Source organism: Buceros rhinoceros, unplaced genomic scaffold, assembly GCF_000710305.1.
Source record: "Buceros rhinoceros silvestris isolate BGI_N320 unplaced genomic scaffold, ASM71030v1 scaffold15438, whole genome shotgun sequence".
In the NCBI taxonomy this organism is placed as follows: Eukaryota; Metazoa; Chordata; class Aves; order Bucerotiformes; family Bucerotidae; genus Buceros; species Buceros rhinoceros.
In genome coordinates, this window is record NW_010425246.1 from 31631 (window position 1) to 44614 (window position 12984).

The 12984-nt window shown below is 44.6% G+C and overlaps 1 protein-coding gene across 1 annotated transcript in view; it reads right to left on the minus strand.

Annotated features, from left to right (window-relative positions):
• The window catches only part of MTHFD1 (methylenetetrahydrofolate dehydrogenase (NADP+ dependent) 1, methenyltetrahydrofolate cyclohydrolase, formyltetrahydrofolate synthetase), a gene marked incomplete at its 5' end in the record, with an annotated part of 33483 nt that extends 27367 nt beyond the window's left edge, over window positions 1-6116 (minus strand). Inside the window, 7 exons of the mRNA XM_010141070.1 lie at window positions 113-224; window positions 1600-1736; window positions 2064-2164; window positions 2386-2522; window positions 2900-2953; window positions 3660-3719; window positions 6032-6116. Of these exons, the coding sequence (XP_010139372.1) occupies window positions 113-224; window positions 1600-1736; window positions 2064-2164; window positions 2386-2522; window positions 2900-2953; window positions 3660-3719; window positions 6032-6116 (686 nt within the window). The remainder of the gene's footprint in view (window positions 1-112; window positions 225-1599; window positions 1737-2063; window positions 2165-2385; window positions 2523-2899; window positions 2954-3659; window positions 3720-6031) is intronic.
• Between the last annotated feature and the right edge of the window lie 6868 nt (window positions 6117-12984).

The following is a 12984-nucleotide window of genomic DNA, read 5'->3' on the forward strand; positions in this document are numbered from 1 at the left end:
AAAATTCCACATTGGCTAGAAACACCAAGGAAACAGTATCCACGTACTTACTTAGCAACTGCATTTATATACACATAAACACATCCCCACTCTTTATACATTACCCACGCACCTGGCACATGGTTAATTCCACAGTCTATTACGATTGCACCAGGTTTGATCCATTCACCTTTCACCATTTCAGCTTTACCAGCTGCAACCACCAGGATATCAGCTTTAGCGACCTATAAAACAAAACCAAATAAACAACTCTGTATAACACTGCTGGAAAAATGCAGAGCTGCTTCAGCAGCAACTTAAATCAGCGTTAACTGCTGTGAAACTGTGCTCACCCATTGCCATCAGAGGCGGGAAGGGCACTGTCAGCAATTAAAGGTATTCAGCTGTTCCTTGGCAAGGACAAATTCCTGCAGTCAGAAATTGTGGCCTATTTTCAAACTCCTACCCTGAACTATTGCTAGTCAACACTTCACATCCTTCTTTGAACTCCTCCAAGATTCCTGAGCGGATCATACAGACTACTTTTAGATAAAATTAAAGCCTTCTGCATATTCTTATCTTTCTTCCTTCAAACATCCCTGCATATTCAGCTGCTCTTTTCAATGCTAGAAATACACCCAGCACCCATCGGCCAGCAGCCAAGAACAACCCCTGCACAGAACTCTAAGGGCACTTCTCTTGTGGCAGCACTGTCTTGTGGTTTTTGTGTCCAGGACTGCGTAACATCGACTCCAGGGAATGCTGGATGTAATTTGGCACTAATACTTGTTCAGCCAGTACTCAGTAAATCTGACAGATCTGGTGGCAAAGCTGGTGCTAGAGACTCTGACTAAAGCCCATTGTCAGTTCTTGCACTGCTTCATTCACGTTTGCTTGGGAAGCTGCTATCCCTTGGAATTTTTTCTTTTAATCTTCAAGGAAGATAAACTATCTTTAAGAATTAGCACTTCAATTGTTAATCAACCTAATGACAGTCTTATTGAACAGCAACTTAATGGCATGAAGCACTGCAGTGTTTCTGATCTTCTTTGTGAGTTATACTCAAATACACCTACCCCCTTTTCAGCTTTAATACTTGCCTACAGAGCCTGGCACTGTTGATTGCTCTACGAAATCCAAGTAGGTGGCAGCACAGCAACACACTATTTCTGTCACTCACTGCTAAAGAGGAAAATGGTACCAACTCGCAGTCATAGAAAATAGACTGGAAAAAAAAATTGGAGGAAACATTTGGTCTAGCATTTCCCAGCCATTAAAGCAAAAGACCACCTGGCTTTTTCAGAAAAAAACCCAAAACATAAGCTGTCTTGCCGGCCACTACACGCCGATTAGGAAGGGATGATTAAATTCTCAGCACTTGTCCAAAGAAAACAAAACCAATAGTTTTATTGTTGTAACTAAACCCTCTAATTAAGGGCCAAATATAATCAAGATCCTGTTCCAGTGGATGTATTTACACAACCATGCAGTGAACAGGACTAGGAAACGGTTTCAGATGAAAGACAACCCAGACTCAGTGGCCCAGAGTAGCAACATGCAGCAGGCAACACTGGTTGGCAGCAGATTAACTACAACCCCGTGTATCCAGCCTGCTCTTACCTCCTCAGCCAGTGCTGAGGTCTTTGAATGGCAGGTGGTTACTGTTGCGTTATTCCAGAGCAGCAGGTCATGCATGGGAGCACCGACGATCTTACTGCGACCAATCACTACAGCTCTTTTCCCTGCGACCTGGACACCTGCACCACAGAAAGTTAAGAGAAAGTAAAAACAGTTCATTGTGCATTTCAGTACAAACTAACTCAAACAGCTCTGGAGCCTTCTGGTCAGTTTAAGTCTGGCTCCGGTACTTCAGCATACTATCTCTCTTCTGGATTTTGCGTAATAGGGAATTGGAAGGGAGGATGGATGATTTTAAAACTAGTTCTTTTACTATCTGAAAAGGCAGAGATGAAATGTGGCATCTCAAAAATGTTTCAACATGAAACATAGCGTATATATATGCATAATTCCTTCTCTTACCGAAGACTACTGCACTCATGAACAATGGACGGAAACCTCCTTACCTGTCTGCCTGATGAGTTCCATGCATCCTTTCGGCGTACAGGGAATAAAGCAGTCTCCAAGGTCCCCTCTAGAGAGTTTCCCAGCATTGATGCTACTTAAGCTGTACATTGAAAGAATAAAGGCCAGATAAGATTCCCGGACTTGTGATCACCATTCAAAGGAGAAAAAAAAAAAAAAAAAAAAAAGAGATGCTACTTAAGCTGTACATTGAAAGAATAAAGGCCAGATAAGATTCCCGGACTTGTGATCACCATTCAAAGGAGAAAAAAAGGTTTCTTTCTGGAGTCACGGTTACGCTCCCCAGGGGTGAAGCCAGTTTACCCATCTATATCCTTCTCAGGTGCAACAGCATTGGTTATTTTTTCTGTATTGATGGGTTTATCAGAGTCGAGCGGCAGCTGCACTATAAAGCCATGAACAGCAGGGTCTCCATTCAAAGAGGCAATGCACTTGAGGACCTACAAGTAAAGACCAAAAACCTAATGGTCGATAAACTGAAATATGACTGATGCAAAGGAAAAAGCATAATCCCACCTGGATTAAAAGATACACGATATGTTTAGTTTTTCCACCCAACAGTATGAATTATTCTCACTTTTTATTTTTAAAGAAATACCTGTAAAGTCTCTAAATTTTACACTGTGGTGTTTTAGTTTTCTTCTAAAAACTAACGTCACCTCCCCACCCGCTCAGCAGGTTGCAGCTCTTTTTTTCATTAATTAACATCTATGGGCAAGTAGTCTTTTTTCATAAAATGAGAGAGCAAATGTTAAGTTAATCTCTTGAGCTCAAAACTAAAGTTACATGTTTTTTCATTACTGGTTATGTTACTTACGTCAGCTTCGGTTGCTGTGTTTGGCAGTTTGATGTGATTGGCACTGATCCCAATCTGCAAATGAGAATACCAATGAATTATCTGATTTCTAAATAGACATCAGAGATTGATCTGTCTATTCTCTCAGTCCAGCCCAGCCACAGATACATTCTGTCACATTTCCCAGGTCTATCTCCTGCCCCTGCAGCTACAGTCCCATTATTTGGAAATATCATCAATGAAAGAGAAGAAGAAATTAGTGCTTTGTCTACTTAGACCGGTCCATACTTCAACTGTCCTATCCACATTTTAACACGAACAGCATCATCATGGCTTGACACTGCACTGCCTTGAAATGCCAGCAGAGAGGATGCCAGCTATCACCTCAGGAAATGGGGACTCATCTCTGATTCCAGCCCTGCTGTAGCATTTAATGCACCACTCACTGACAGCTGCAAGGCAGCTGCAGGTGCAAGACATTCAGGGAAGGTAAGTGCGTGGCCACAGGTCAGTAAAGACAGAGCATGAGCACCTCTGACACAAGTAATCTAGAAGATGATCACACAAAAAGTGGCACCAACACACACTGTTGTTACTAGAGTACCCCTGGCTAAGTGCCAGGTCATGCACCTATACTACTTCCTTAGAACAAGGAATACAGGCCAATATTTGTTTCTCCAGTACAGGCAAAGATTAGAGAAAAGTATTTGATTTGCATCTGTTTTTTCATATACAGATTTGACCTGCTGCAGGAGGATAAAAAGAAATACTAAGAGTTTACCTCAGCAGCAGCCTTCAGCTTCGTATTAATGTAGAGGTTCGAATCATCCCGATTGCCAACCTAAGGTTGAAAAGACAGTTGAGTCACACTGCAGAGCAGAGAAGCAGTCACAGGCTGACATGGGCTTAACCCTTAGCTTCCTTTGAGCTACAGCAAGGAGACAGAGGTATTCTTCAATAACCGTAACACACAGACAAAGGCTACAGGTAGCCAGAGCTAACAGGAAAAGTGTTCTTTCAAGAGACAGCTAAACATAAGTTGTCTGAGCTCCTGCATAAACACTGCTTACACCTGTTGAAAAACCTTAGAAACACAGCACTCTCCAAAGCAGAAAATACTGCCTGCCATTTCACCTGAGGAAGGTAAATCTCTAGCTAATTAACATGATCAGGTGCTGATAACATCCTATTATCTGATTAAGGACTTCAGAAGAGTTGAGCCTCTTTGATAGCCAGGAATCTTAATTTTATGCACGTGTGTGCCTTGACAGAGAAATTTCTTATACTGCTATCTGGTACCTTGAGAATTTTCCTGACAAATTAAAACTAACAAAACAAGAACAAAGCAATGCACAAAGAGAAAGCAGCAAGTAGAACAAACGACTGTAGGTATTGCCAGTATTGGTCGATGACAGCACAACTACATTTCAGAAGACCGCTTGCAACACCCAGTATGTTTTGTTAAAGGTAAGACTCCTTGTAAGAAACTGAGGGACAGATAAGAAAAAGCTGACAAACTCTTGAAACCTTGTTCCCTGTACTTGGGGTTTCACACAGATTACAAGCTGCAGGGGTGACTGCATTACCTGATCACCCAGTATACCCCAGTTGTTCTTCCCTAGGCCAACCTTTAAAGGTCTCCCCTTTAAAGTCTGCTGGATTTAGGAAAAGGTATGACTCATATAGGGCAGAAAAAGAGAAAGCAAGTGTCAGGAGATGTGCAAAAACAGACCACATAACCTGTGCAAGAGGAGGGCATTTCTGACTACAGGACAAAAAATAAAGATGAACTAACTTAATCTAACTAAAGATCTAACTGACTTAAAGCTCAGAGGACACCAGACACACCAAGAAAGGAGCACATATTGTATGGGGTGCTACATACCAGAAACAGGTAATTGTCTTGATGCAACTGAAAAAATGACAGTTGAGAATATCAATATTAGGAGGTATAGCCCAGGCTCTTTGCTGGCTTCAAAAATGTCAGAAAGCCAAAGCACAAACAAGTTGTAAAGGACTCAGAGACAATCCAGGATTGAAGGCCACCCAAGAAAAATCTCCAATAACACTGAGACAGCAGTTTTTGAAGACTGTTTACAAGATCAGCAATTCAGCATCTTCCCTCAAAGCATCCCTTACTAAATATTAAATAGAAGGCCTTCCTCCTTCTTTCTAAACACCTGAAGACAACTCTTCCGTAAGGTATCTTCTTAAACCTAATGGAAAAGAAAACCAGAAAAGAACAAACCAAAAAAGATAAAATTGTTTTGAGCATGGTCTTTGTGGACAATAGCGGTCTTAGCAGTGGAATCCACAGATAAGCATGAAGAGCTCTTCAGGAGCCCAAAACACAGAGTAAGAACAGAAGCCACTTCTCTACGCAGCCACTTTCAGTCCATCAATTCTTTCTGGCCACACAGTTCCTTCCTATTACACAACACTTGCTAGTCACCTTCTGATCTAAGCACCAAGAGTTTCTTTTTTTTTTTGTAGCTGCAAGGAAAAAGAAAAACATCATCTTAATTCTGCCAAACACAGGCCAAAACCCTGTACTTAACAGGTTTTTTTTTCCCTCCACAAGCATTTCTGTATAGACTGTACTTACACTTCTGGCAGACATGAAATTCACCAATGGCATTTTTGTTCCATCCCCTGCACTCAAAGTCTTCTTGGCCAAAGGTAGGTTTGGTTGGTTTTTTTCCCCCTGCCCCTCCTACGTCTCCATGTTCTGATGTAACAGCAGACCAAATCCCTTCATAAACACCCAATTTCAAAGGTTTCTGGTATAAATGCACCTCTGAAAGCTGACAGGCTTTGGAGCTCATACAAATAAAGAGACTTGGAACAGTGTCTACAAGCACCGTTTCCTCTGAATAAGCAAGAAGCCTGCTTTCACCATGTCAGCAACATCGTACTCAGAGACTGCTAAAGTCTGATGAAAGAAAAACCCCAAACCAACCCCAAACCCCCCAAATGTTTCTGGGCCCCAGTATCAGGGGTAAAGACATCACAGAACCACGTTACCATCCCACAGGGAACTGTACTCTTCCATTCCTTGTCAAATGTTACCACAAGTCAGCTTTGATGAAGCTTACCACTTACCACTGCAAAACAACACAGATTTTCTGTAGCTGTCGTTAAAGAATACAATACCTGCAAAATTGCGAGTCCTGGTCTGAAGCCCGGAAATTTCTCTTTCATCTCAGCAACTTGCTGCTTTAGTCTCTCTCTCACCTGTCTGGAGAGAGAAAAAAAAAAAAACAGCCAAGGTATAAGTTAGCCGAGGGGCTGAATTCTCACACAGTGTTAAGTCAGGAGTTGAAAAGATGACAGATGGGCAGACTGGCAAACTTTAACTTCTACCTTGAGGACACAGGTCCCAGCAATCTCCAAATAAGATTAACATCCACAAAAATCACTAAGACACTTTGGAAGTGTCATTCAAACTTATTTAAATTCTTTTTTTCTAAAGTCCATATTGTGCTGCTTCACTCTCCTCTTCATGGTCTCATAGGAGAGAAGGGTAAAAAGAAGTAGAAAATTTGGCATGGAAATTTTTGGGATTTCAAACTCTCTACTCAAAAGCAAATTGTCTTTCTAAATATGTATCAAATCCACCTGTATTCCACCAGTCAACCAGGCACCAGTCAACACTGCCACATATGCTGTCCTGGTAAAGGTTGATGAATGTACAGTGGTAAAACTCTGGAAAGCAGTTGAACGAACAGGAGGCACCCAAAGATTCAGCTCTTCTGCAGCTGGTCATTACTACATGGTTCTATTCCCTGCCTGCTTGGCCTAACCCAGGCTGGGTAGGCTGCGGCCCTGTACTCACCCTCCTGCTTCCCGTCCGCTTCTATGTTTGCCAACACACTTCCCACAAAATGCCCCCAGTTCAACAGCATCCAAACAAGACAAAGACTTTTCCAGAGGAGGAGGAAGGAGAATGGAATGTGGACAGAGGTAAAGCAGTGAGGAAAATTAGCTAAACCCTGCTACACAGCTCAGGTCAACTCTTCAGTGAAGACAAGTTTGAGGATACAATTATTAAAACAAAACTTTGCATTGGAAGCATGAGAGGATTCCCCAATCAGTTAATCTAGCTCAGATGTCAACTCATACCCAGCTTACAGTGCAATGTTTTACAGATGAGGAGTTCTCATTACTGATAAAATAGCCACAGACAGCTCAAAAGTAACTGTCACTACCCTCCTCAGCCTTGCGCTCCTCTCTGATTTCTTAATCACCATCTGGCCCCAAGTGCACGATCCTGCAGCAGGGAAGGTGGTAGGGAAGAGGTCCTGGTGCCAGGCCTACTGTGCTCTTTCAGATTTGAAATTCAGCCAAAAGCCTGGGTGCAGCCCAACACCACTGCTCTGTCTCCTCACCAGAGGCAGTTGGGATTCAGAGAGATGAACTAACCAGTCATTCCCATCTCTTGGGCTCACAGTGCTGGGAGGAGGCTGTGGCACTTCACTGAGATACCGACTCAGAGGCAAAAACCAGGTAAGCAAACCTCACAGGACATCAGAGGCTTGATAGCTCTGTCCTCCTCTACATGATCTCTAGCCAGTGTCCCACCCACCATTCTCAGAAAGATGAGAAGGTGCTACTGTCACGCTTAGCAGGTCTGCCCTGCTCCAAACACCCAGCCATTCAAAACACAGATGGTCTCCTTGTGCTCATCTACCCTTAAGTCAGTATCACAAGGTCTGGTACTTCCCAAGCGGAACTAGACTTCCCAGACTGGAGGAGGTGCTGTTGGTGCCAGTTCATGAAAAATGTGAACACAAAGTTACAGGGACAGAGTGAGTGGCTGATGCCAGCTAGGAGGCTGTGATTACGGCCACACAGGGAAATTCCAGGATGACAGATAGCCAGTGAAGCCAGCTCTACTACGAGCTTCGAATTAGAAATGCCAGAAGCAAGAAGAAAGGGAAATGGGAGCAGCACATGGCTCTGCTGCAACCCAGCAGCACTGATCCCAGGGGACAGTTGCAGCTGGCCCAGCCAGAAGCAGCCATGAGGCTGTTGTAAGTCACACAGCCTCCTGCTACGTCCCAAATCCTGCATCTCTCCAGCTGCATCCTGAACCATGTGGTCAGAGCTCTGCCACACCTCAGGAGGGGGTTCCCAGTGTTTATAGGGGTTTGCATCTGGCCAAGCTGCTCCAAGGCTCTTAACAGGCTTCAGTAAAGGAGGTTGTTTTCAATCTTACTTAAGAAATAGTAGTTTCTTGGATTCCTTTAGCTATCACCTCTTAAAAGACCTGACATGAAGACTGGCTTTCTGACACTGTTTTCTGAACCTATCGGCCTTGGCCTATCAATTCATCATACTAAAGTACACAAGTTCATCTGCTGGGTGGCAAAATCACCAGCTGCCTCTGCTTATGCTCTCTCTGTAAGCCCCTGGAGAAGGCACCATATCTACGGCTGCAACAGGGCCTGAGCTGACGAGCAGCCCATAAGGATGACGCAATGATATCAAGGAGGGTCAGAAAGCCACTGTGTGTGGCCTGTAAGTGGGTGCTGTGGGCCAGCTCTTTGAGGGAGTTTTTTCTGAGAACAGCCTCCAGTATTCCAGTAAGGCAAGCAGAGCGCTGGCCTAAGAACAGAAAGAAATGAAAACAAATGCATTGCAATTTCTGATGCAGGAAAGCCCTTGTAAGGGACAGTCAACTGGGAAGTCTCAGGTCTGGGTTTTACTGTTAACCTAATCCCAGTGGAAGAGAAACAAGCCCACCCAAGGGTCTAGTTTTCCTCTGTCCTCTGTGAGGCAGGGCTGTGGCGTGCTTTCCCCCAGCAGCCACGACTGTTCACGTTATACTGCTGTCACGAGCTGTAATTGGCACTAGCTCGCTTCCCCTTCACCCACGGAAGAAAGGTAACGTGCACAAACACACAGAGTGGTGCTGCCAGAGCTAATTTGGTTTAGGAGCCTTGAAAGAAGAAATCATTTGTTAGACAGCCACCTAGCGTTAAGCACCACTGCTCTCCAGTTACCGCAAAAGCCATAGGAGCAGCTTTGAGAGAAAACTGAGGAAAAGAAAACAAATCCTTGTTTTAGCTTGACAGACTTAGCAGTACAAAATAATCTTTGAAGCCAGCAGCTGTTTAGTGATACAGTTTGCAAAATTCTATTGTGGTCTTCACAAAAATAAAAGTTCATAAATTGATACATTAACAACATTTTAAATTAGCTGTACACTTTTAAGGCTTCAAACAAATTTGCAGTTGCCTTCCCCCTGACGCTAAGACCCCTTCTGTGCCCATGAGCTCTTCCACAAACAAACTCACACTGCAAACAAAGATCCAGGGTCCACACAGGTTAAGGACAGCACACAGTTCTAAGCACACAGTGCAAAAGCCAGCTCCAAAGACTAAAAAAAAAACCCTGTTAGTCTTTCTTTCTCTAGACTGCAGCTGTGATTAAGTGCCTTTACACTGATTAAGTGAATTTCCCAGAACAGCAAAGGACAAACCACAATCCTCCAGCTCTTGCTGTAAGTGAAGAGATGCTCAGGTCCTGGGCTAGTGTCTCCTCAGGCAGACCTCACCACTGCACCTATGGGACATGCAGTGGCTTGGGTGGCTGTAGTGCAAGAATATACATCACTACACTGAAGATGCCTCCAGGCTGTGTTTTTGTCCCTACTCTGGGTAAAAGGACCCTGGGTACTATGCAAATACTGTCAAATGCATGACCTGGCAAACACCTCCTTAGGTGACAATGCTGCTCTGAAAGAGGTCTGCCCCCTGAAGAGGAGGGTTTAGCCTCACTGACTGGATCTCAGATTTCCCCAAAGTTTCAGAAACGTGCATCACAAGTGCTCTTGCAGCAGCCCTTCAGAAACGGCTGGAAAGAGCTCATGGTCCTTCCCAGGCCCTGCACTATCTTGGTCAGGCCTGTTGTCCCTGTAGCCATTCCTCCTCAGAGCCTGCAGCACTGCCACTGCTCACTTTCTGTTGCCCCAATGAGAAGAAAAGAAACAAAACCGGGGAAGCAGAACTTGTATCTCTCCACTACAAATCTCCATGGCACCACATCCTAGCTAGTAGGACAACTGTTTTATTTTCAACTACTGCAGGCTGCAAGCCAGCGTGACAGAGAAGAGCACCCCAAAGAGCCAGAAAGAAGTGTCTCCTGGGGGTAGTCACAGGTCAGCTGTTCCAAAGGAGTGTCACTGGAATGGGAACCGCCTTGGGAAAGTCCGTCTGAACACTCCTGGTAGCTCAGCTGATGGCTCCTGCTGAGGGAACACAGCTGGAATGTGTTAACGAGGCTCCTGCCGTACCACTGCCTGATCCTGGTACACAGTCATCTCATAGGGAAACTACCTGCTCCTTTCCACCACTCCCACAGTTCCTCCACTCTTTCAGCTGCGTCAGCTCGAATACTTGTCTGAGCACTCCTCAAGCCAGACAAATTCATGAAGATGCTTTTACTTTTCCATTGGTTTTTTCGTCATGTCCAGAGCACTAGTCCAGTGAGGGCCACAAAACTGCTGAGCTGAAGAAACAATAATCTGTAGGGGATGAGATAGACAGCATTTAAGGGACTTCTTAAATGTGTCCAGCTGCCAACGGAACCACAGAGTTTAAGTTTCACATAAAGCTGAGTCTTTAAAACCTACACAGAAGAGTTTGCCCCAAACGGGAGTTACAGTACCATGAACTGGCATGACCAGCTTCCCATGCTGGTCCCACTCCAATCTGGAGTGCTACCACATACAACACCTAACTATTGGGTGATTTAATCGGAGGTCAACATGATGGAAATAAGTAAGGATTCAAACCACATCTGTGGGTCTGCAAGCACTTCAGACAACACTCTAGGCCACGTCTACAATGGTTTGTCTTCACAAAGTGTGATACTAGGATGTTCTTCCTTCCACGAAAGGGACACGGCAGTCCCCTACACCTTCTTTCCCTTAGGACTCCCCCTTTCCATCTAACAGGGTGATGATGTGCACAGATGACAGTGCTGTGGCCCTGCTGTCCACCAGACAATGTTTTCTCCTAGCTGTAACACTTCTTGATTGATTCACCTCATCTGTTAATATTTGACTGGCTTACAAATACTTTTCTCGATTAATGAATAAAGTAACAAAAAAACAGCCCCTAAAAGATAGTAACTGGAAAGACATTTCAGCTGAGTCACTGAAACATTCCCTTTCTACACAGGCGATTCTGTTGAAAATTCCTAAAAAGCCACATGCCTATTGCTGCTTCTGCTACTAGACTCTTGGCCTGTGGGTGAACTCCGGAAAAGGAGCATCCTCTAAGCCGGCACTTCTCTAGAGGGTCTGGAAGAAAGGGACAGGTATCTCAGGGTGTATAGCCATTTCCTCATGACCCCTTCAAGAACTCCACTAGGAAAAAGCAGAACTATGTAAAGCCCACCCCCGCAGAGCACATGGTGGTTTTGCTATGCTTGCCATCAATATGGCAGAAACGGACAAACTGAGGACAGCTAGACAGCTCCTATCATTGTTCCATTTTGTGTTGTCTTTGGGCCAAGATCTGATGCATCTGGAAGACAGGCTTCAGCCAAACATCTCAGAGATGTGCTGGAAACTAAGCAATCCTTTCTCCTGCATGTGCCTATTAAAACCTTATGCCTCTTCCTGAGCATGACATCACGAAGGTCCTCATCTCTGAAAACAGCTGCTGATGTAATACAGAAAGCAAACAGAAAAAAAAATACCATCACCGTATCTATAAATGAAAAGAAAGTAACACAACGTGCACTGTGAAGGAAGCTAAAATTCCCCCAGAACACATTCACTGTACTCAAGAAGCATCTTTCCACGTTTCTATGTGGAAATGTCTAAAAATGCAACAAACATGCAGCTTGAAAGGATCTGCTATACCTTAGGGGCACTTTCTATGCCAGAAAAAGGAAACCTGCTGTAGGAAGGTGACTAAGTACCACCAGCACCAGAAATACAACATGCAGAGCGTGCTGGCTTTGAGACTGGCAAAAGCATAACATCTAAGGAATAACACAGGACTGAGAGATTGCCATACCCATGTGGTACTGGCTCAAAAATTACTGGGTGAAGAAGTATGCAAGCAGCCTTTCATCATGGATATTGAGATTCAAGACACATTAGGCCTACTTTTCAGAAATGCTCCACTGTCAGTTAGATGTAGATGTGTTGCACACAGCAACACCTAACACCAGGTCTAAACTTAGACCATTTAAGATTAACAATTTCTGTCCAGAAACCCCTAGTTACAGAGAGGAGGTACTGAATGAATGAACCTACCTAAGCAAACCCCACTGCACAGAGTATCACAACAGTGTGACCCTTTGCTAAACACTGCGTTTTCCAAAGGTTAGTGAAATTTGTTTAGCTTTAGTACCAGATATGTATGTATAGTAGCAGTAGGAAAAACAAACTAAAAGACACAGTGCAGGGTCACCTAGAACTGGGGCTTGACAGCTGAGTAAACGCTGAAAAGCGGAAGGAAGCCTTTTCCTTGAGGGCCTGACAAATCTTTCAAATGGTGGCACTCCTGTGAACATTCATCTTTTCATTATCCGATACATGGACTAATTTATTCTGCTTTATAGAGGAGTGACCAATGCCTGTACGGTACGAACACAGAGACTGCACCTTTAGGTTCCCACAGGTTAGGAGCACACAGGTTCCCAACTCCTGCTCGCAGAGCATCCCAAGAGCACCACGTACACAAGACCTGTAAGCCGGCCATCTCACACCTGCCTGGGTGCTTATCTCAGCGCAAAGATGCTGGAATAAGCCGCTCTGCAGGGCTGATGCTGGATGCTGCCACCGAGAACCAAGCAGACACCCCCGATGGGTTTCTGGGGGGCAATGCCACCACGACAGCGCTTCAGGTTCTTCTGATGATCCTTAACACCACCTTCCTTTCCAGCCAGGAAGAAGTGAGCTTTGAATACAGCGTAGTGAAGAAGCTTTAGGGTGCCTTCAAACCTGCTCTGTGTGGGCAGAACCAGAGCAACTGCCACCACAGCCCCATTCCCCAGCCAGCAGGACGGAGTCCCCCGGAGCACGCCCCCAGCCCGCCAGCAGCACCAGCTTCCTTCCCGACCGCGGACATCCCGCAGGGTAAAAA